At 36.8% G+C, this 24,869-nt stretch overlaps 1 protein-coding gene across 6 annotated transcripts in view; it reads left to right on the top strand.

The window, feature by feature from the left end:
• The window catches only part of scml2 (Scm polycomb group protein like 2), a 216,729-nt gene that overhangs the window by 48,945 nt on the left and 142,915 nt on the right, over window positions 1–24,869 (top strand). For 4 of the 6 annotated variants that reach the window (XM_039745029.1, XM_039745026.1, XM_039745027.1 and 1 more), the window contains exons 3-4: window positions 15,703–15,768; window positions 19,058–19,134. In XM_039745029.1, the coding sequence (XP_039600963.1) occupies window positions 15,703–15,768; window positions 19,058–19,134 (143 nt within the window). Of the gene's footprint in view, window positions 1–15,702; window positions 15,769–19,055; window positions 19,135–24,869 lie in introns of those variants that run through there. The other 2 variants (XM_039745030.1, XM_039745031.1) reach the window with 2 other exon arrangements.

The raw sequence follows: 24,869 nt of genomic DNA on the forward strand, positions 1-24,869 counted from the left end.
AGTCCCAAATGCCTGTCTGACCGATTAGCATCTGTCTTCAGGAGGCAAGAGCAAAGTGTGGAGACTAAAAGGAACTGCCCAAGATCCAAAGCTTACTACCTCATCTGTTAAACAAAGTTGGAGGTGTTTTAGTTAGGGCAAGAATGGCTGCCAGAGGCACAATTATCTTCATTGATGTTGGAACTGCATCATGGCTATTACACAATTAATTCTGAAGTGTATATAAATGTCTGCTTAAGTTTAAGTAAATGCCATGAAACACATTTGATGGCACTTCATCCGACAACAAGATAATAATTCTAAACATACTACTAAGGCAACAGAGGCATTTTTCAAAGCTTAAAAAAAGAAAATTCTTTAATGGCAAAGCTAGTGACCTGATTTAAGTCCAATTGAGCATACTGTCCATATGCTGAAGAGAAAACTTAAGGGGACAAGCCCCCGAAACAAGCAGGAGCTGAAGATGGCTGCATTAGTGTCTTGGCAGAGCATCAGCAGAGAAGACACTTGGCACCTGATGATTTCTATGACACACAGACTTCAAGCAGACATAGTATGCAAGTGATATGCCTCAACGTACTAAATATGAGTGCTGTAGAATTCCTACCATTGCTATGTCCCATACAAGTTGGTTTCCCTGAAATGGAGGACTGTGTTTAAAAGGTGTTGTCATTTGTCTGTGGTGTGAACGAAATGTATGCAAATACCATTACATTAAAGACTAATGTGCACTTTAATCATGTCTGAATTGTTTGATTTGTTATTTTAACCTGTGGAACAAAGCGGGAAATAAAGGAAAAATGTGTCTTTGTCCCAAACATTATGGAGGGCACTGTTATTAGACAGCACATTGTTGATGGCTTATTTACAAAGCAAATAATCTGACATGCCTGTGTATTAGTGAAGAACTATCTACAGTCATATGAAAATTCTTAGGATTCTGTGGATTTTTGTTCATCATTGGCTGAGCTTTCAAAGTAGCAATTTCCTTTTAATATATGACATGCCTTATGGAAACAGTAGTATATCAGCAGTGACATTAAATTTATTGGATTAACAGAAAATATGCAATATGCATCATAACAAAATTAGACAGGTGTATAAATTTGGGAACCCCAACATAGATATTACATCAATACTTACTTGAGCCTCCTTTTGCAAATATAATAGCCTCTAGATGCCTCCTATAGCCTTTGAGTGTCTGGATTCTGGATGGAGGTATTTTTGACCATTCTTCCATACAAAATCTCTCCAGTTCAGTTAAATTTGATGGCTGCCGAGCATAGACAGCCTGCTACAAATCATCCCATTTTCGGTGATATTCAAGTCAGGGGACTGTGATGGCCATTCCAGGACATTGTACGTCTCCCTCTGCATGAATGCCTTTGTAGATTTCAAACTGTGTTTTGGGTCATTGTCTTGTTGGAATATCCAACCCCTGCGTAACTTCAACTTTGTGACTGATGCTTGAACATTATCCTGAAGAATTTGTTGATATTGGGTTGAATTCATCAGACCCTCAACTTTAACAAGGGCCCCAGTCTCTGAACTAGCCACACAGCATGATGGAACCTCCACCAAATTTGACAGTAGGTAGAAGGTGTTTTTCTTGGAATGTGGTGTTCTTCTTCCACCATGCAAAGCGCTTTTTGTTATGATGAATTAACTCAATTTTTGTCTCATCAGTCCAAAGCACTTCATTCCAAAATGAATCTGGCTTGTCTAAATGAGTGTTTGCATACAACAAGTGTCTCTGCTTGAGGCATGAGTGTAGAAAGGGATTCTTTCTCATCACCATACCATACAGATGTTCTTTGTGCAAATTGTGCTGAATTGTAGAACAATGTACAGATACACTATCTGCAGCAAGATGTTCTTGCAGGTCTTTGGAGGTGATCTGTGGGTTGTCTGTAACCATTCTCACAATCCAGCGCATATGCCACTCCTGTATTTTTCTTGGCCTGCCAGACCTGGGTTTAACAGCAACTGTGCCTGTGGCCTTCCATTTCCTGATTACATTCCTTACAGTTGAAACTGACAGTTTAAACCTCCGAGAGAGTTTTTTGTAGCCTTCCCCTAATCCATGATACTGAACGGTCTTTATTTTCAGATCTTTTGAAAGTTGCTTTGAGGATCTCATGCTGTCACTCTTCAGATGAGTCAAAGGGAAGCACAACTTGCAATTGACCACCTTAAATACCTTTTCTCATGATTGGAGACGCCTGTCTATGAAGTTCAAGGCTTAACGAGCTAATCCAACCAATTTGGTATTGCAAGTAATCAGTAATGTGCAGTTACATGCATCCAAATCAGCAAAATTACAAGGGTACCCAAATTTTTGCACAGCCAATTTTTCACATTTTTATTTAATTTCATACTACTAAATACTGCTTCACTAAAAATCTTTGTTCGGGAAACACCCCAGTACTCAGATGTTGCTAGGAAATGAAAGATATACTGTATGTACCACTGTTATCTTATTTTTGTTAAAAGTAGAGTAAACTATTATAGAGGCTGAGAGGGGTTCCCAAACTTTTTCATATGACTGTATATCGAGAGACTGCTAATCATTTGCTTGAGTGTCTGCATTTCAAAGAAATATAAATAAATGTACATTATTATTTAATTTTTGAGTGACACTTTTTCATTAATAAGAGCTCCTTGTATTAGGGGAATTAGTAACAAAATCTATTTTACTTTTGATATAGTAAATCTGACAACTGAGATATGTTATTGCTAATGAGGTGAGAATGAAATCTCTCATTTATTGTTTACCCAGTAGACAACACTGCCTTCCTAATGTAGTGGATCTAATTACAACTTCATTCATTTATATGCCAACTCTGGCTCGTTTGGAGAATTCCACAGTCTTTAAATAAATATCCTATGGCAGCTTCCTAGATTCCATTTTTGATCAAGCAATAGCGCTGACACAGATGTTAATAGTTGTTCTTTTTTTTTTATTCCATATTCTACAGACATGGTTATTGTTTTACCAGCTGCATTACAGATGAGCCCTGCAACCAATTTCAGAAATCCTAAGCTTTTGTTTTAGAGTAGTTGGTTAACTATACTATACTTATATTACAGTAGTGTACTCTTAATTGCCTGGTGTCTTTCTAATGGTTGGCTGTACTGTAAATATTTATCAAAATGTCTTGAGCCTTTTCTCATGATGCAGTTCTAGAATCATGTTAAATGAGAGTAAAAGAGTGATGAATTATGGTCCCTTAACTATGAATTGTGATCAGTGTTTCTAGTTCTTCAGCTTCTTCTAAACTGACATTACCTAATAGTTCCAGATTTATATTCTTTTTACCTAATGTTACATGTTTGATTACATGTTTTTCTGTTGTATTACTTTCACTCAAATTTTGACTAAAAATGTTACTACACCTTTAACTATTTTGAATAATTAAATTTGGAAGATGAAGATTTTAGATAAAAATGTATTTATAATACAGTAAATCTTGTGTGTATATTTTTTATGCCCATTTAGTTGATGCTTATTTCAGTTAAGTCAGTCTTTAGCGGTACATTCAAACTCTACAGTTGTTTCAATCATTTAAATTTATTATACTAGGGTTGTTTGCCCCCGCTTCCTTTGCTCGCCAACCCCTGTGTTTGGTTTTCCAGATACACACTTTTAAGCTTTTTTTTTTTTTCTTTGAGTTGTTGCTATTTCATTAGTTTCACTTTTATTTCAGAACTTCATTAAAACCAATATTTGGAATTTTTCAAGTCCCAACATGCTGAATCTTTTTATTTCCATGAAACGTCTTTAATGACTTTGTACCATAATTCAGGATTGGCTTCTCTGTTTGGAATTTCAGCACAGACATAATGATCTACATTATCAGCAGTTGATAATTTTTTTTGTAAAGTAACCAATAAATACATGTGAGGTAATCTCCATTTTTGAAATTCTCTGGCTTAAACTTCAAAGCCTTACAATATTTACATACTTCTGACATATAGTATCACCTATATCCATATATTCAATCTTTATTTGCGTTTTTGTTATTTCTCCGAGTAATTTCTCTTTGTTTGCGCTAATGCGATCTTTACTTTATTTTTTGACACTTTTGTTTTTTTAGTTTGCTTTCATATTCTGTATCTTGCTCTGCATGTGTATCGTGCCTACGTTTTTTTTTTTTTTTTGAGTATTTTGAATTCCACTGTTTTCATTATCTTTTACCTGCTCTGCATCTGTTTGGCCTCCTTGTTTTTTAACCTCTTTATGACGTTTTTTTTTTTTTGTTTTTTTTTTTGCTCTTTGTCTTTATTTCTGTCCTTGCTTTGTCCTGCTTTTTTTTTTAATGACACCTGGTCTGTGGTGATTATTTTCCCTTTTTTTGAATAATTATTTCCATTTGTTTGCACTACTGTGATATTTGCTTTCTTTTTTTGATGCTTTCTGATTTTCCTGCTTTCATATTCTTTAACTTTCTCTACATTTGTATTGTGCTAACTTTTTTTTGGAACCTTTCAAAATCCACAGCTTTCATTATCTCTAACCTGCTCTGCAAGTGTATAGCTCCAACGTTTTTGAACATCTTTATGAAGTTCTACTTTGTCTTTTACTCTTCGTCTTTTAATTCTGAGCCTGATTGGACGTGCTTTTTTTTTTTTTTCAATTCCACTTGTTCCTGGCTGATTTTGAGTATGTAATACTTTATTCTCTGTCGGAAAAGTATGCATCTGTGCTCGAAGTAAGTTCTCAAGTATGCATTGATCCCTTTGGTGTTTCCTCAGTGAGATGCAGCAGTGGGTTCTCAAGCATGTTATGTTGCCTGCAGACTTGTACTGATGGGGAATCATACGGTAATAGTGGAAATGATTTTTTTTCAGACTCTGTACTGAAATCGCCCATTTTCATCATTATTTTGTTTTTATTTAATTCTCACCGTTAAACATTCATTTCCACAAGTAGCACCCCATCATTACTACCAAGAAGTCCTAGATATTTGTAAATACCTCTAAAATATAAATTAGTAGTTGAAACGCTTGCTGATGTAGCGTGGTGTGATCATATTGGCAGTCTTTGCCTCCAGTGCACTGTATTTATCTTGCTAAGCATGAACTTGATTGCCATGTGTAAAAGCTAAAAAGTTGGGTGATCTTTTACTGGTAGTATATTCTACAGAAGGCATCATTGCTTCTCTAGTTGAAAAGCATGATTAGAACATATTTTATCTTCATGTGTCTACACACAGAGCTTCTGAAATTAAAAAGCTAAATCAGATTTCTGTGTATGTATTTGAAATATCATCATATAATGAATGGTGGTGAATTTGAAAAGAAGAGTTTAAGTAGGCAGTCACAAGTGTGAAAAATTATAAAAATGGACCCAGCCCTACCCAGTCTGCTCAATCTATTTTTATATAATTCCTTATACTGGTTAGTTACAAAGTTAAAACAGTTGTTGTCATGTTTATTATTTGATTTTTTTTTTAATATCATGCAACAGATGTGGTTTTAAAGGCAAGTACCATCTCTGGATATGTTACCACAGGGCACTCTTATGCATCTTTCCAGAGAGTCTATTTAAAGTTGTCAATTGATTCAAACTGCATGTGTTCGGTTTATGGTATTAAAAATTTGAAATTAATATAAATGAAGTTTTAAATTTCATATTAAAAATGTGCATCACTTTGTTAAATTTAATTGATTGCGTAAATTGCTCGAGATGTTGCATTTCTCTAAGTGTAGTGAGGTCAAAACTAGTTGGGGTGAAATGATACAGATGTTGCAATATATAACTGATTAAGGTATAGTCATTTGTCACCTCCTCCCAGTTTTGTGCCATGTTGGCACTGTTGCTTAGGTTTCTGTATATCTCAGGTTTACCATGTGTGGGAATATACCATAGTCATAGTCGATAATACAAAAAAAGACTGAAATGGTGTGAGTTACGTCAAAGATTTTTCTTATTAGGTGTAAGAGATGCTTTTTTTCTATAAATATTACTTTTAGATTTAACCATTTATGAAGGGAGTGACATATAGAAATATACTGCAGAAGTGAATCACAATTATTTTAAAGCAAACATCTCAATAATATCATATTGTGACCCAGATAACTGGATAATATGTTGTCAGAATCATTCCTGGCAATTCCTTCCTTAAGTGAAAAGTGGAATTTGTCAATTTCATGTTTTGTGGATTTCAATTAAGATATTCTATTTTTGTACATACTTGGGCCTGTTTAAACGCCCATTATTTGTGGTTCAGTAGTTTTAAAATTATTAACATTTTAAAATATTGTTTCATGTATTCTATTTATACAAAGTGCAGTAATGGCAGCTCGTGTCAGTTTGTTTTTGTGCAGAAAGATACTTTTTTTTTCTACTGTTTAAAGAACTGTCTCTTTCTACCAGAAGTTAGTTTTACCAAAAAAAGTACATTCTTTTGTAGCCTTCCCTTGCTTTTGAATAGAGCACTCCTTGAAATGCCTATATCAAGTTATAGATTGTATCTCATGTTGACAAATGTTCTAACAAGTGATTTGTTTATCATATTTCTTAGTAAGTGGTTATGAGGTCTTTGTGATCTCTGCTGGACTGTCAGTGATGTGGTTAGTGGCTATTGATTTTATAGTGTTATTTCATACAATAGTAAATATATATTTAGAATAATAATTTTTAAATGATGTGATTTATAGCTCAATATAATCCTTGTCCTAATAATATATTAGCATTTGACCATAATTATCACCTAATTTTCTTTTGATTAGCCCTTGATTTTATGCATGATCGTGAAGAATCCACAGCACCTAATATTAAAAAAAAAAAAAAAAATAAAACGATTAAGCTGGTTGAGGGAAAAATTGTTAGCATAGAATGAAGTTGTCAGGCTAAATAAAAGTAGTCTAAAACACTGGATCATTTAGTAGCAATGGATATTCTTTTACAGCTCAATGCATGCCATCAGCATGATTGTTGTTCTAATGTTTTAGGACACAGTTGTTTAAAACAAGTTAGAAAATGTACGCACTGTAGCTCTCAATAGATTGAGTTCAGTTAATTCTATAACCATCTCAATCCAATTTAAACCAAAACTATAAACAGGCCTGGACCATGTACACACCCAAATTTTCTTCTGGGGACAGGAAAAGATCTCCTATCTGCGTGTCTAATCCTTCTCTATCTAACCCTAATTTAATCTATACATATCTATCTATTTAACTCGATATAAGCATAATAACAGTTTCACTCAGCTGTGATGTGCTGCTTGCCTCAGTATATAAATGTGTAAATTGCATATTTTGCTAATGGAAAGAGTAGACAACATTTAAACTTAAGATTTACAGTGATCCCTCGCTATATCGCGCTTCGATTTTCGCAGCTTCACTCCATCGCGGATTTTAAATGTAAGCATATCTAAATATATATCACAGATTTTTCGCTGGTTCGCGAATTTCTGCGGCAATGGGTCTTTTAATTTATGGTACATGCTTCCTCAGTTTGTTTGCCCAGTTGATTTTATACAAGGGACGCTATTGGCAGATGGCTTAGAAACTACCCAATCAGAGCATGTATTACGCATTAACTAAAACTTCTCATTGAAATACGATATCCTTCCTGAGCGGTGCTTGATTGTTTGCTTTTCTCTGTCTCTCTCACTTTCCCTGACATTCTCTGCGCCTGACGGAGGGGGTGTGAGCAGAGGGGCTGTTTGCACAGAGGCTGTTTTGCCTAGAGGATACAGACGCTCCTCTAAAAAATGCCGCTTTATCGAGGTGCTTCGGCATACTTAAAAGCCCAAAAGCACATATTGATTTTTTGATTGTTTGCTTTTCTCTCGCGCTCTCCCTCTGAAATTCTCTGCTCCTGACACGCATTCCTTTGAATAGAAGATATATTTGCATTCTTTTAATTGTGAGAAAGAACTGTCATCTCTGTCTTGTCATGGAGCACAGTTTAAACTTTTGACTAAAGGGTGTTATTTCATGTCTAGAGGGCTCTAATAATGTTAACAGTGTAGGAGAGTTTATAAGGGCTAAAAATATATAAAAATAACCATAGAAACATATGGTTTCTACTTTGGGGATTTTCATCTATTGCGGGGGGTTCTGGAACGCAACCCCCACGCTCGAGGAGGGATTGCTGTACAGTAATCCCTCGCTATATCAGCTCGACTTTCAGGCTTCACTCTATCGCTGGATTTTAAATGTAAGCACATCTAAATATATATCACAGATTTTTCGCTGGTTCGCCGCTTTCTGCGGACAATGGGTCTTTTAATTTAGGTTACATGCTTCCTCAGTTTGATTGCCCAGTTGATTTCATACAAGGAATGCTATTGGCGGTTGGCTTAGAAGCTACCCAATCAGAGCATGTATTACATATTAACTAAAACTCCTCAATGCTATAAGATATGTTTCCCGCGCGGTGCTTGTTTGCTATCTATCTATCTATCTATCTTTGTCACTCTCTCTGCCTGACGGAGGGGGTGTGAGCAGAGGGGCTGTTTGCACAGAGGACACGGACGCTCCTCTACAAAATGCCGCTTTATCGTGGTGCTTCTGTATACTTAAAAGCACGTATTGATTTTTTGATTGTTTGCTTTTCTTTGCGAGCGCTCTCTCTGACATTCTCTGCTCCTGACGGCGCTCCTTTGAAGATAAGATATGTTTGCTTCCTTTTAATTGTGAGAAAGAACTGTCATCTCTGTCTTGTCATGGAGCACAGTTTAAACGTTTGACTAAAGGGTGTTATTTCATGTCTAGAGGGCTCTAATAATGTTAACAGGGTGGGAGAGTTTATAAGGGCTTAAAATATATAAAAATAACCATACAAACATATGGTTTCTACTTCGCGGATTTTCACCTCGTTCCAGACCCCCCCGCGATCGGGGAGGGATTACTGTATTTGAAAGAAGACTCTGTTGGGTACATAAAAATACCATGATTCCCTTGATTGAATTGATTGTGGATTTATTGCAACATACACAAACATCTTTGAAATAAAGATTTGTACCACACCATTTTAAATTTATTGTTTTCAAGAGAGGGAGGAGGGCCAGGGATATGGGGATGGTATAAAGGTTGTACATGGTGTTACAAATATATTGTGAGATGTTTAGCTCTGCTCAGCACTGTTTTAAGTGGGCAGCCTTTAAAACTGGGTGTTTTTGATATTCTTCAGGTTTTTTTTTTTTTCTCCAATTTTTTTTTTAATCGAGATGCATAGCCTGAAATCTGAACTGTCCCTGTTATATCTGGTCATACTAGTAAATCGCAAAAATTAAAATATTGAAATATTTAAAATTAAAATTAATTAAATAATTAAAGTTAAAAATATTAGTAATCACAGAGTAAAGGCTGCTCCACATGGCTAATTCTTACACATTCAGTCCACATCACCTTCCTTACACCGGTGTTTCTCAACTTTTATGGACCTGTGATCCAGTTTTACCTTTTTAAATTCACTGTCTGCCCACTAGCAGCTACAGCAAACTGCCCCTTGGTGAAATGAGGTCACTTGGAAAAAGGAAAGTATATCAAGGAGCGATGCTGATCACTTAAGTGACCCACTATGACCCACTCGGTTGGCAACCTTTGTCACAAAACAGATTGGCTTAGGTGACCCACTTGTGAACCAATGATGACAATCCGCAACCTAGTGGTTGCAAAACATTGCCTTACACAGAGTTGAAAAAAATGAAAATTGAACTGTCTTGACAAGTTTTCTTAAAGATTAAGTGTGCCACATTTCAACAAAATTCTTTAATGGGGGGACTGAGTTGTTTCATGTGGACAGAGAGAGTTGCAGTAGGTGCTCAAGCAAATTTAATTAGTGTATTATGTACTGAATTTTGGAGGAGAGAGACACTACTTTATTATGTTTTTCACGTTGAATACTTTTTTTTTTTTTTAATCTTGATGCTATTTTGCAGCATCAGCTGTGACATACAACATCTTCTCAAAGGACCTGGAACCTTGCTTAAAGCAGGCAGTTCTTATACATTTGTATAACTTCACCCCCTCTCTCTCTTTCAATAACATCCAGATAACCTCACCGTTGTGTTCCTTAACTTGAGCAGTCAATAAATAACTATATAAACTATATGGAAATAACCAGAAAGTTCACAGGACCTATTAGTGGGGGCCCCTTCCCTATACTTGGCAAACAAACCCGACCCATTTTTTAGATGCAGCAACTAGTCCAATGAACATTTCTCTGCATTTCTTCCTGGCAACAAGTCTTGCATTAGGGCCAGAATAGTAATTAACACTGGAATCCCTGAAGCCTACGAAAAATCTCTTAATCCCTGGCCACCTTAAATTTCTTCACACCTCTCCATTAGCATCTTTTGTTTTGTGAATTTGTTGATTAACATAAGCAGCATGTAGCTCTAGGCACCTCACAACCAGATAAACAAGACTTCAGCTGGGAGAAATTTTTGCCCGAGTTGACTGTTGCGGTGGTGGTGATGGAACAGCAGGCTGTTTGCTGCTTGTGCTGATCGACACATTTACAAAACAAAAGACACTGACCACTGCGACACTGTGCCTCAAACTGCAACAGATGCAGATAGAACCATTACCACAAACAAAATATAGATATCCCTTGACTAACGAGATTAATTAAAACATTGATATTGTCACATTATGCAAAGCTGTGCTAATTAAATATAAAAATATATGGAAAAACATATAATTAATCCATTTAAAATGTGAAAAACCTACATGGAAAAAGTACTTGTATTTGTGTGTAGAAAATAAAAGTCAAAATGCAAACAAAAAATATGGAGGGTCGTTTGGACTGTTCGTTCTTTCTTCTGGCTCTCATAGATCCATCTGTAGCAAGCAATTTGACTTTCAAAGTTACGGCAGACAAGTGCACTTCTGCCAACATCTGGATCCGTTTCAGTAATTAAGGTATCTGCCTTTGCTAACATTGTCCTGATAGTCGATTCACTGAAGTCGATTTCCCTGCCAATGTTTGCTTTTGTTTCGCCTGAATTGTATCTTTTAATTATCTCAAGCTTCATATAAAGTAATTAGCTTTCTTTCCTTCTTTTCACTTTCCAATGAGGACTCATGGTTTTGCTTGTTCATGTTTGGAAAGGACAAGCGCTTAAAAAAAAAAAAAAAGATAAAGTGAACAACTGGTGAAAATATGCAATAAAAAACGTCGACTCTCTATGGTGACTGTTGTCAACTGAATTGGTGACTCATGACTCCGTCAGAATTCGAATGCCCATTATGGCCGCTGTGCTGGGCTTGGGGGGGAGATAGTGACACCTGTATGTTCGCAACCTTTCGTTTCCACTTTCGCACAATTTTAAAAAAATTGCGCTAATCAAATTTATAGCCACAGTGTTCAATGGGCTTTCTCAATCAAAATAAGAGTGTTATTCAAAACCCGCGATTAATAAAACCACGTTAAACAAGAGATACAGTGCATCAAGAACATATTCACAGCGCATCACTTTTTCCACATTTTCTTATGTTACAGCCTTATTCCAAAATGGACTAAATTCATTTTTTTCCTCAGAGTTCTACACACAACACCCCATAATGACAACGTGAAAAAAGTTTACTTGAGATTTTTGCAAATTTATTAAAAATAAAAAAATTGAGAAAGCACATGTACATAAGTATTCACCGCCTTTGCCATGAAGCTCAAATTTGAGCTCAGGTGCATCCTGTTTCCCCTGATCCTCCTTGAGATGTTTCTGCAGCTTAATTGGAGTCCACCTGTGGTAAATTCAGTTGATTGGACATGATTTGGAAAGGCATACACCTGTCCATATAATGTCCCACAGTTGACAGTTCATGTCAGAGCACAAACCAAGCATGAAGTCAAAGGAATTGTCTGTAGACCTCCCAGACAGGTTTGTCTCGAGGCACAAATCTGGGGAAGGTTACAGAAAAATTTCTGCTGCTTTTGAAGGTCCCAATGAGCACAGTGGCCTCCATCATCCATAAGTGGAAGAAGTTTGAAACCACCAGGACTCTTCCTAGAGCTGGCCGGCCATCTAAACTGACCGATCGGGGGAGAAGGGCCTTAGTCAGGGAGGTGACCAAGAACCCGATGGTCACTCTGTCAGAGCTCCAGAGGTCCTCTGTGGGGAGAGGAGAACCTTCCAGAAGGACAACCATCTCTGCAGCAATCCACCAATCAGGCCTGTATGGTAGAGTGGCCAGATGGAAGCCACTCCTTAGTAAAAGGCACATGGCAGCCTGCCTGGAGTTTGCCAAAAAGTGCCTCAAGGACTCTCAGACCATGAGAAACAAAATTCTCTGGTCTGATGTGAGAAAGATTGAACTCTTTGGTGTGAATGCCAGGCGTCACGTTTGGAGGAAACCAGGCACCACTCATCACCAGGCCAATACCATCCCTACAGCGAAGCATGGTGGTGGCAGCATCATGCTGTGGGGATGTTTTTCAGCGGCAGGAACTGGGAGACTAGTCAGGATAAAGGGAAAGATGACTGCAGCAATGTACAGAGCCATCCTGGATGAAAACCTGCTCCAGAGCGCTTCAACCTCAGACTGGGGCGACGATTCATCTTTCAGCAGGACAACGACCCTAAGCACACAGCCAAGATATCAAAGGAGTGGTTTTAGGACAACTCTGTGAATGTCCTTGAGTGGCCCACCCAGAGCCCAGACTTTAATCCGATTGAACATCTCTGGAGAGATCTTAAAATGGCTGTGCACCGACGCTTCCCATCCAACCCGATGGAGCTTGAGAGGTGCTACAAAGAGGAATGGGTGAAACTGGCCAAGGATAGATGTGCCAAGCTTGTGGTATCATATTCAAAAAGACTTGAGGCTGTAATTGCTGCCAAAGTTGCATCAACAAAGTATTGAGCGAAGGCTGTCAATACTTATGTACATGTGATTTCTCAGTTTTTTTATTTTTAATAAATTTGCAAAAATCTCAAATAAACTTTTTTCACGTTGTCATTATGGGGTGTTGTGTGTAGAATTCTGAGCCAAAAATTAATTTTATCCATTTTGGAATAAGGCTGTAACATAACTATGTGGAAAAAGTGATGCGCTGTGAATACTTTCTGGATGCATTGTACCTGTAGAACAAATATCCATATACTAGTAATAAGTAAATAAAATGTTGATCACTGAATTCCAATCTTGGGACACACTTTGGTCATGCCACAAAGCAGTAGCGTTGGCCTAACTTGTATTGTTTGACAGTAGTAAATCTTTTGTTTTTGTTATTTTGCAGGGTTTCTTGTGTTTTCTGATGAGGGCGGAGGGCTCCTTTTAAGGCTTGTTTTGAGATTGTAGCTGGTTTTGTGGCTAATTATGCACACAAATTAGCCATGTGGTGCTGCAGAGCACAGGGATCATTGTTGTGTATCCCTTGGGAGTAGTCATTCTATCCAACTAATGTACCCCCCAAATAAAAATACTGTCGGTTAAGTTGGTCAGAAAATGAAATGATGGTTGAATGGAAAATTATGACTGTGTGTATTACAAATCCTTTTATCCAAGCACTTAAATCATAATTTAATCATTTTTTCAAATTTCTGTACCGATTCCAAAATAAGATTAAAATGGCAGGACTGAAGGCTATTTTGCCTTGTGGGATTTTTAAATAACTGGCACAATACCTGTAGTACCACTTTGAAATTCAAGCCCCTACTTAATACTTAATAGAAATCTTAAATAATGAAATGTTGAAGGCATATTTAATAAATGCATGGCTAAAAATTCATAGGCATATTTATTTGTATTAGTTAATTAGTGACTGATTTTATTTTGTTAGATCTTCTTTAATCCAAATATTATGGGCTCTCTCTGTTTTCACTGGAGTCTTATCACACGCTCAAGACAATGTCTTTGCAGTTTTTGCTACACTATACCTTCTCAAATATATTTTTCTTTTTTATACAGTAATCCCTTCTCGATCGCGGGGGTTGTTCCAGAAACCCCCGCGATAGGTGAAAATCCGAGAAGTAGAAACCATGTGTTTGTATGGTTATTTTTATATATTTTAAGCTCTTAGAAACTCTCCCACACTGTTTATAAATATTCTCCGCACAGTTATACAGTAAACCCTCGTTTATAGTGGTTGATCCGCTCCATACAGATAAATGAATTTCCAAGAAGTAGGACTCTTTATTTATAAATGTAATATTTTCGCAGTTAGAGCATTGAAAACCTGTTTACGGCCTTCTAAATATGTTTTTTAACATTATTAGAGCCCTCTAGACATGAAATAACACCCTTTAGTCAAAAGTTTAAACACTGCTCCATGACAAGACAGATGACAGTTCTTTCTCACAATTAAAAGAATGCAAACATATCTTCCTCTTCAAGGTGCGCGTCAGGAGCGGAGAATGTCAGAGAGAGAGAGTAAAGTAAACAATCAAAAATCAATAGGGCTGTTGCGCTTTTAAGTATGCAAGCACCGTGATAAAGCGGCGCAATGAAGGGATCCATGTGAAGGTAGCCTTTCAGCATTTTTTTACAGGCGCGTACGTATCGTCTAAGCAAACAGCCACTGTGCAAACGGCCCCTCTGCTCATGGCCCCTCCGTCAGGAGCAGATAATGGGGCCAATCATATGCCTCCCTGATGGTATTGCATGATGGATAAGTATCTGCCTGTTTTTCTCAGAGAGAGTGAGAGAGACAGAGAAAAGCAAACAATGAAAAATCAATACGGGCTGTTAGAGCTTTTAAGTGTGCGAAGCAGCGCGCAGGAAGCATATCGTATATCATTGAGGAGTTTTATTTAATATGTAATACGTGCTCTGATTGGGTAGCTTCTCTGCCATCTGCCAATAGCGTCCCTTGTATGAAATCAACTGGGCAAACAAACTGAGGAAGCATGTAACATAAATTGAAAGACCCATTGTCCGCAGAAATTCGCGAACCAGTGAAAAATCCGTGATATATATTTAGATATGCTTACATTTAAAATCCGTGATGGAGTGAAGCCGCGAAAGTCGAAGCGCGATATAGCGAGGGATCACTGTACATACAGTGAACTGTGGACTCGCCATGGTCTTAATGGAATTTCCACTATATTTTGTGTAGTTTGTTTGGTTTCTCCCATTAAAAACATCCTAAAGTTAATCTTTTCAGCACAGAAATGTGGAGGCTTTGAGCACAGTACACTAACTTTTAAAAAAGCTATACACAGGAATTCAAGATGTCACTTTTTTTTTTTACAGTTGTTACACATTTTGAGCAGTGTCTTGTCCTTTGCGTCAATTTTGACATACTGCATACTTTTTAGTGGATTATAATCTACATTTAGGGCACTTTGTTTGTTCCCGGCCAATAAGAACACCTAAATGTTGTCGGTCCTACTGTAAAATATAAGATCATTGGTACTTCAGGTTAAGAAGGTCAATCAATATAAAATAGGTTTGAGGTGGAAAAACTCTTTCATCCAGGGCCCTGAAAAAGGGGTTTCAGAATTGGGATATTTGTGCTTTGTCTACATTTGAGGATATTTTAAGGTTTAATAAGCTATCATAAAGAGTTTTGAGGCAAGTGAGCATGTGATTTTGTATGAAATCCATTTATTGTTTCAAGGTTTTTTTAGTAGTACATTAGACAAGATCTGTTTTACTTGGTCAAGGTTGCAGATGATACATTTGTGACTCTTGTACATTTGAAATTTGTTTAATAATTTCACTCAGTATGTGCAATTGTGTTTATAAAGTAATACATAGTTCCCGGGTGCATTTTTAATATTGTTTCATTTTATTTAGACCAGAAAGATGCCAAAAAGGAAAAAACAGGAAAAAATTATACTTCTTGTCTGTCCCCAAATAAAGGTAATCAATTTAATATATTACTTTAAAGCTGATTATCCATAGGAATATTAAGCATGTGTATGTCTCCATCTACTGTCCAGTATATGGAATTGCATAAAGGATTCATATATACTGTATATATACACATATAAACACATACAGTATATACTGTATATATGTGTATGTGTGTGTATATATGTATATGTATGTATATGTGTGTGTGTGTATATATATATATATATATATATATATATATATATATATCATGTGAAAACATTAGGACACCCTTTGAAAGCATGTGGTTTTTGTAACATTTTTAATAAATGGTTATTTCATCTCCGTTTCAACAATACAGAGAGATTAAAGTAATCCAACTAAACAAAGAAAACTGAAGAAAAGTCTTTTCAAGATCTTCTGTAAATGTCATTCTACAAAAATGCCTATTCTAACTGAGGAAAAGATAGGACACCCTCACATGTATTCCCTCTTAAATTGGCTCAGATCTCACACAGGTATATCACACCAGGTGCACATAATTAGTAGATCGTTACTCTGCATGTTGAATGAGGCTTGCCCTATTTAAACCTCAGACATTTAGTTTGGTGTGCTCCTGACTGTTGAAGTGAGAGTGAGCACCATGGTGAGAACAAAAGAGCTGTCAGAGGACTTCAGAAAAGATTGTAGCAGCCTATGAGTCTGGGAAGGGATTTAAAAGATCTCAAAAGATTTTGAAATCAGCCATTCCACTGTCCGGAAGATAGTCTACAAGTGGAGGGCTTTCAAAACAACTGCCAACATGCCCAGGACTGGTCGCCCCAGCAAGTTCACCCCAAGAGCAGACCGCAAGATGCTAAAAGAGGTCTCCAAAACCCTAAAGTGTCATCTCGAGAACTACAGCAGGCTCTGGCTACTGTTGATGTAGAAGTACATGCCTCTACAATCAGAAAGAGACTGTACAAGTTTAACTTGCATGGGAGGTGTGCAAGGAGGAAACCTTTGCTTTCCAAGAGAAACATCGAGGCCAGACTGACATTTGCCAGAGATAAAGTTGACAAAGACCAGGACTTCTGGAATAATGTTCTTTGGACAGATGAGTCCAAAATTGAATTATTTGGACACAACAGCAGAGGACATGTTTGGCGTAAACCAAACACAGCATTCCAAGAAAAGAACCTCATACCAACTGTGAAGCATGGAGGTGGAAGTGTCATGGTTTGGGGCTGCTTTGCTGCAGCAGGACCTGGTCAGCTCACCATCATAGAATCCACGATGAATTCTACTGTGTATCAGAAGGTGCTTGAAGAACATGTGAGACCATCAGTTAGAAAATTAAAGCTGAAGCGGAACTGGACCATGCAACATGACAATGACCCAAAACATACTAGTAAATCAACCAAAGATTGGCTGAAAAGAAGAAATGGAGAGTCCTGGAATGGCCAAGTCAAAGTCCAGATTTGGATCCCATTGAGATGCTGTGGGGTGACTTGAAAAGGGCTGTATGCGTGCAAGAAACCCTCAAACATCTCACAGCTGAAAAAGTTCTGCATTGAGGAGTGGGGTAAAATTTCCTCAGACCGATGTCGAAGACTGGTAGATGGCTACAAGAACCGTCTCACTGCAGTTATTTCAGCCAAAGGAGGTAACACTCGCTATTAGGGGCAAGGGTGTCCTATCTTTTCCTCAGTTAGAATAGGCATTTTTGTAGAATGACATTTACAGAAGATCTTGAAAAGACTTTTCTTCAGTTTTCTTTGTTTAGTTGGATTACTTTAATCTTCTGTATTGTTGAAACGGAGATGAAATAACCATTTATTAAAAATGTTACAAAAACCACATGCTTTCAAAGGGTGTCCTAATGTTTTCACATGACTGTATATATATATATATATATATATATATATATATATATATATATATATATATATATATATATATATAGTGTGTGTGTAACTCAAAATAATTGCATATTTGAAAATCTCTATTTGGAATGAAGTGATAGCAAGTAGAATTAGGATCCCTGTATGGATTCAGTCATTATGATATTGGCAGGAAGAGTGTATCAAGGTGCTAGTGGGCTTTGTTCTTGTCAGTTTTCCTGGATTAGCTATAAACACACCAGCCAGACGTGATGGTCATCAAAATGGTCGGTAACATAGCTTTTCATTTTTTTTTTTTTTTCAATTTACAAAAATAAAACAATCGTTCGTTCATTGAAGTTTCATTATTTACCTATAGAACTCTTTATTTACATGTGGTATATTCAAGCTTTTGTTGCATCTAGTCTTTTAGACACCAAAGTCTGAGCATTTGCATTCTTTGTTTTCTATTTTTGCACTCTTTGAAATTTAAAATCAACAAAGAAATAAATAAATACATTGTATGACTCCATGGGAGTTCTAAGTGCACTTGGCAGAGAAGTAAAAACGCAGCCAAACCATGTAAAATGCACATTTTAGAATTACCATTAATTCCAGGAACAGCCTTAGGCTTTACTACGTTTTATCCTTGCTTTCCCTATAGACTTGTAGCAACCAACTCTATTGAATCAGTCTCATTGGGAATTCTTTTATCTGTATTGGCATGGTCCCATATAAGACAAATCTCACATTTATTCAAGGATGGAGTTTGTGGTCTGTCAGTGGCCAAGCCAAAATTAATTACCTCTCTTTCAGGGCATCCTTGTATGCAGCTCTTCTGGATTACTTAATTGGAAGGGATAGTCCGGTCTGCTCCTTCTGGAAACCTCATTGGGTGGATCCATTTGCGGGTCGCCTCCTTGACCTTCCTAGTCATGGCTTCCAGTCCTCACCTGAAAGACAGAAGGAGACAGAGGAGCTGTATTTAGATTTATTTGAGTCCACTTTTGAGCCCAAAGTTTTACAAAAACTTGAAGCAAACTGACAGCTGATACATAAAATCCAGATAAATACAATCAAATAAATTCATTTTAGGACTGTATTATCTCAAATAGTTTCTTATATGTATTTATTTAAGATTGGAATTAGTAGCTGCTGATTGTAGTGCAATCTGATCAGAGGAGCAAGACTATTGTCATTTAGTCTTGTATAATTTGGATGACAGAAGCTAAAGTTATTATTATTCTTACAATTGTTCTTTTAAAACAAATAATAAATTAGATTACCAGTTTTTAGTGGAGCTGCTATAAATATTGTTGGCTTTGTGCTTTAAAAACATTATACTTTTTAGTATTCTTTAATACATGCAGGTTTTTCAAACTTCTGTCTTCTAGGAAAATTGTAGGTGACACACATGAAAAATTAAATCTCTCACTGTCTTTTTTGTGTTTTAGTTTCAGAAAGCTTCAATTGGGATAAATATTTGAAGGAAACTGGAGCAGTTGCTGCCCCTTCTCACTGTTTTAAACAGGTAAGTTTTAATTTCTTCATTGTTCAACACAGCATTTTCTTTATATAAACATGAAAGAAAAGTATAGCTAATTTAACTATTTCTAACTTCTGCATCAATCCTTCTACATCATTTGTAATCCTTTTTTGTTGTTTCAAGTGTGTTTGTTATTTTTAAATTTTATTTTTGGAATTTTGTTTGTTTAATCTTGTACAATATTTGAATTTTGTACAATGTTGTCATTTTCCGGAGCATATACCTTTCTGTGTGTTTTCACTGCATTATACAATAAGGATTTTGACATACTTTTTATTTTAGTTTTTATGTGAGATGGAAAAAGGTTTTGCCTGTATAGTGTTGAAAAAGTGCTTACTGCTTTAGACTAACACATTAAACATTATTGTGTGTTTTGAATGTTATTTTGAATTACAAACAAATGGAGAAGTTAGTAGTTTGATTGGGCAAAGTGAGCATTTAATTTGAAAATAACCATAGTTTTGCAAAGTGAAAATTTCTAATTGTCTTTGTTTACCAAGAACTCAAATACAGATGTACAAATGTATATTTGAAACTCAATTTTAATATGCTGTGAGCGAAAGAAGAGTAAAATAAGGGACTAAATGAATCTGTGTATTTAAAATTTGTTTTTTGTTTACTGCATAAATCTGAATAGTTTTAAAGCTACAACTTCACCTGTTTTTTTTCAGTATGTGCAAACAGTAGTCAATGGGGTATATCATTGCTCATCTTGATAATGCAAGTTTTGAAATTTTATACAACATAAGTGAAATTAAATATGTGCCGCTTATTTTCTGTTGTCAGTTTCCACAAACACCATGGTCAGACAGCAGGGACAAATTAAAAATATTTTAATTTTATTTCAAGTAAGTAACATAGTATACAATCAAGAAAAGAAACAGCAGGACCTTTGCAGCAAATGCCTTCAATATTAATTTAGAAAAAACACCAAAGAATTAATAAAAACGGGGGTGGGGTTACACAAGTAATAAAATACCTATTGTAAAATATTTTTATTAAGTCTTGCCATGTTTTTTTTAAAAAAGTTTTGGACAGATCCTATAAACAAGAATTAGATTTTTCCCCAATTTCAAATAATAGAGAACGTCAGTTTCTCATTGAATTATAAAATGTGTGTTGCGATTTTTCCAAGTAAGCAAGATAAGTCTATGTATGAGTAGTGTGATATAGGCTATTAAAATTTGCCCATCTTTGAGTACACCAGATATAAATGCTGATGGGTTAGGAGTGATTGTCACACCAGTACTATTTAATAAGTATTTTTGTTCAAAATAATAATTTGGTGCATTACGTAAACATGTGGCCTAGTGATGCTAGAGCTAAATCGCAACACTTGCAAGGTGGATCTTGCTCTGTGTTGAATTTTTGAGTGCTTGGCATATATAGACTGACCCACTCCTTTTCTGAGATACCTATTTAAAGGTTCTTTTCCCGCCCAAGGATTGTTGAAGGGAAGAATCTTTGAGGTAATTCTATATGCTGTTGAAATGCTATCTGATTCTCCAAGACTGATCAGACAGTTAGAAAAACTTTCGTCAAAGGAAATTTCACCTAAAAGAAGTATGAAATGGTGTTTTAATAGATACAGATTTTAAAAAGAGTCCCGGCCCCACTGAAAAGGAAACTGGATGTATAACACAGGGCTTGAATTTTTGTGTAGTAGTGCATGAATTGCACCTATTTTAAAATCCCACTTTTTTAACTTACAGTAATAAAGCAAGATCATCCTGCTGTGCTTTAATGGCAAAAAAGCTTTAAATATTGCTACTTTTTCCCTAATTTATTAAAGGGATTCATCTTTAAACAACAAGCTTGATTTCACAAAGAGCAAAATTTATAAAGTGAAAGCATGAGAATTTTGTGACATTTGAGATTTTTATTAATTTGACTGAATGATGCTATTCAGTCAGTGTTATTAACCAGGTAATGTTTCTTTATATAGTGATGCAAGCATTAACACTAGAATTACCAGAGCCTATGAAAAAACTCATAGATCTATCCCACCTTAAAATGTTTCTCACGTCTCTGTCACCGTCTTTTGTACTTTACAAGTGTTGATAAGCAGCAAGCAGTCTGCTATCACATCCCCCACCCCGCACAGTTTTCTCAGCTCAAATTTGTTTACCTGCGTGTCAGTTGCTTAGAGTTGTATAGAGTGAGAAGTCGAGCAAAATGACACCTTTTATAAATACTATATCGTTATTTGGAACACTTGCATTTCATGTGTGTTCTGTGTCTACAACGATCTATATAGTATATAGTTTTACTAGTTAAACTTTATTTACTTCGTACAGCATAAAGTCACTAGTTTACTGCAGAGCTTCCTCTGTTTGATCGTCATGGGCATGCTCACAAATTACATGTGTAATGCCATGAAAAATACCTGCTGACACTTTAGTACGCGAGCAATGGTACGAGAATGCAGTTAGTCTTTTTTGGGGACATACACCACGCTAGTGTTTAGATCTGGACGGTCTAGCATTGGCGAGCTCTATAAGCCGTGCTGTTTCTTTCAAGGACAGGTGATTGGCAGGATGATGCCGGACTTTCGACTTTACGCCTGGAGCATCTGCGTTGTTCTTTTATGTGAGTGGATGTTTCTTGTGGGGAGGGCTTTTGTTTTTTCCGATCTGAGTTCACCTCTGTTATAGGGAGTCTTTATTTGAAAACGGCGTCAGATTGGAACTTGGGTGTGTCTGGAAGCTTGAACGTGAATCAAACAATAAGACTGGGGGGCTGCGCTGAATAAGCTCCAGTTTAATTTTGTCAATGACAATCACGCTCTAACACCCACCAAAACCCCCCCGCCTCTCCTGATTTGACTTTAAGTAACACTGCTGTTTTCATTATTTTATTTACCTATTTACAGCGTTAAGTCACAAGTGCAGGGCTTCCCATGTACATATACAAAGTACAGCGATGGCAAAAGTGAATTCTTGATCCGATGTAGAATTGTCATCATGATTTAAGCTTACCTCTGTTATAGCGTTTCTACTGCTGAAAACAGCAGTGTCAAATGCGGGGTTGTATGGGGAGTTGGGATCGCGAACGCGGCTGAGAAAATAACTGAATAAAAAAAACAGCCAACTTTTACAAGCATCATAAATTACACCGGCTGTTACAGACTGGAATCAAATGTAAGTTTTTATTCTAAAATAATAAGAATACGAGCAGTTCAGTTTTCAAAACTGACTCACCTGGGATTAAACCCGTGAAGTTTAGATTACCAGTCAATGGCTGATACTGTTGACCATCAAAGTTGTGATAATGAATGCATGTTAATGTCGCAGGTAAACGTGGGTTGTTTTTCTGCAGTAACCGTAGATTCCGGAATACAAGCCGACTCGGTATATTAGCCGACCCCCTTCTCTACCTACTAAATTACATGTATTTGTCGATCACTGGTATTTAAGCCGACCCCCTTCTCCAAGCAAAATTTTCTTAATTTCCTTAAAAGTGTCTCTTCAGGTATTTTTATCATGTTTATCGGCGAGAATTGATGGAAACCAAGAAGTGCAGAGAAGTTTGGTAAAGTGAAACCTTTGTGTTGAAACTATATACGCAAATACGGTACATTGGCAGGTTGATTTCCGGAGATTATATTCGTTATAAATTTGATCAACTTAAATACGCAATACAGTGGACCCTTGACTTATGAACTTAATTCGTTCGCAAAGGCTAACCCATAATGCATTCCGAACCTCGCACTGCAACACTTACTTAACCTTTTTATAATAAAAAAGGGTTGTATAATGTGCATAATTTACCAAAACACCAATAATTTTTCTAATGTGCTAACCAAAAAGTTATAAAAAGTGCCTAGCCTACCAGAAGTAGGCTAGATTAAACTAGAGCATGGCGGACGCATGGTCGCAGCAGCTCAGGGCTCTCCTTTTCAGTGCACTTTTTTGTTGTTTTTGTCCTTTTTTTTTCCTTGTTTGTGCACAATCAGTTCGGCGAACAACCGCTACATCCGTCAGAACCTTATAGACATCGGTGTCCAGGGCCAGACATCTGTTTGAGTGTTTTTCATTACACGCACAACATAGCGAGACCAGCGTGCTCTCCATGGATTGTTGTCGGGTCTAGGAGACGACACGGATGGAGGAGGGAAAGTAAGCAGAAGCGGGGCCACAGATCCGGCGTTATGCTAAGGCTAAAAAAACAACCATACAAGCCCTATACAGAACTTTTTTTCTGCACTGAAGGAGCTGCTTTTAATCTCATTGTAGATTTGTATAGTGACAATAAAAGGCATTCTATTCTAGAAACAACAATTTCATACTGTACTCACCATTTAATTTGACATCTTTGGGCTGCAGGAAGGCAGGAGGAGGAGAATGAAAAGGAAGGTGGTTATTGTTCAGAAGGAGCCTCCTTATGCAAATCTTTTCTTTGTAAAATTGTCGAGATGGTGGGTTTCGACATGCTGTACATATTAGCGAGATTGGTCACACGAACAGCACTCGCATATTTCCACACAATTTCCATCTTCGTTTTGATTGTGATCGCTTTCTTTACCTTCTTTTCCTTCCTTCCTTAGCAATTATGTGTCTTGCTTGCATGGTCTTAATGAATTATATATACAGTAATCCCTCCTCGATCGCGGGGGTTGCGTTCCAGACCCCCCTGCGATAGGTGAAAATCCGTGAAGTAGAAACCATATGTTTGTATGGTTATTTGTATATATTTTAAGCCCTTATAAACTCTCCCACACTGTTCACATTATTAGAGCCCTCTAGACATGAAATAACACCCTTTAGTCAAAAGTTTAAACTGTGCTCCATGACAAGACAGAGATGGCAGTTCTTTCTCACAATTAAAAGAATGCAAACATCATCTCTTCAAAGGAGCACCATCAGGAGCAGAGAATGTCAAAGAGAGAGAGCACGAGATAAGAAAAGCAAATAATCAAAAAAATCAATACGTGCTTTTAAGTAGCCTATGCTGAAGCACCGCGATAAAGCGGCATTTTGTAGAGGAGCGTCTGTATCCTCTGTGCAAACAGCCCCTCCATCAGGCGCAGAGAATGTCAGAGAGGGTGAGAGACAAAGAAAAGCAAACAATCAAGCACCGCGCGGGAAGCATATCATTGAGGAGTTTTAGTTTATATGTAATACATGCTTTGATTGGGTAGCTTCTTAGCCATCCGCCAATAGCGTCCCTTGTATGAAATCAACTGGGCAAACAAACTGAGGAAGCATGTACCATAAATTAAAAGATCCATTGTCCGCAGTAATCCGCGAACCAGTGAAAAATCCGTGATATATATTTAGATATGCTTACATTTAAAATCCGGGATAGAGTGAAGCTGCGAAAGTCGAAGCGCGATATAGCGAGGGATTACTGTATAGGTAAATCACTGCAATGACAGAAATTACATCCACAAACACATGTATCTGGGCTCCGACTGACGGTACTAACGCTCTCGGTTGTTTGTTTACAATTGCGCAAGCCGATACACGTGACCGCATCCGGGTCGTAACGCAAGATGTTGATCGTAAATCAAAACAAAAATTTTTAATTCAAACTTCCCGATAATTTATTATAAATTTTATTAATAAAATCAACAACTAAAACACTTTTTTGAATAAATTCTTTATTTAATTTAAAGTACTGGCATGCAAAGTTTCTTCTTCGTCTGAAAGATGGCGCTGTGGTTTCGTCATTAATTACTTCAGTATTCATCGGCAAAACCGGCATTGCGCTGGAAATCT

The sequence above is a fragment of the Polypterus senegalus genome, chromosome 2 (assembly GCF_016835505.1).
Source record: "Polypterus senegalus isolate Bchr_013 chromosome 2, ASM1683550v1, whole genome shotgun sequence".
In the NCBI taxonomy this organism is placed as follows: Eukaryota; Metazoa; Chordata; class Cladistia; order Polypteriformes; family Polypteridae; genus Polypterus; species Polypterus senegalus.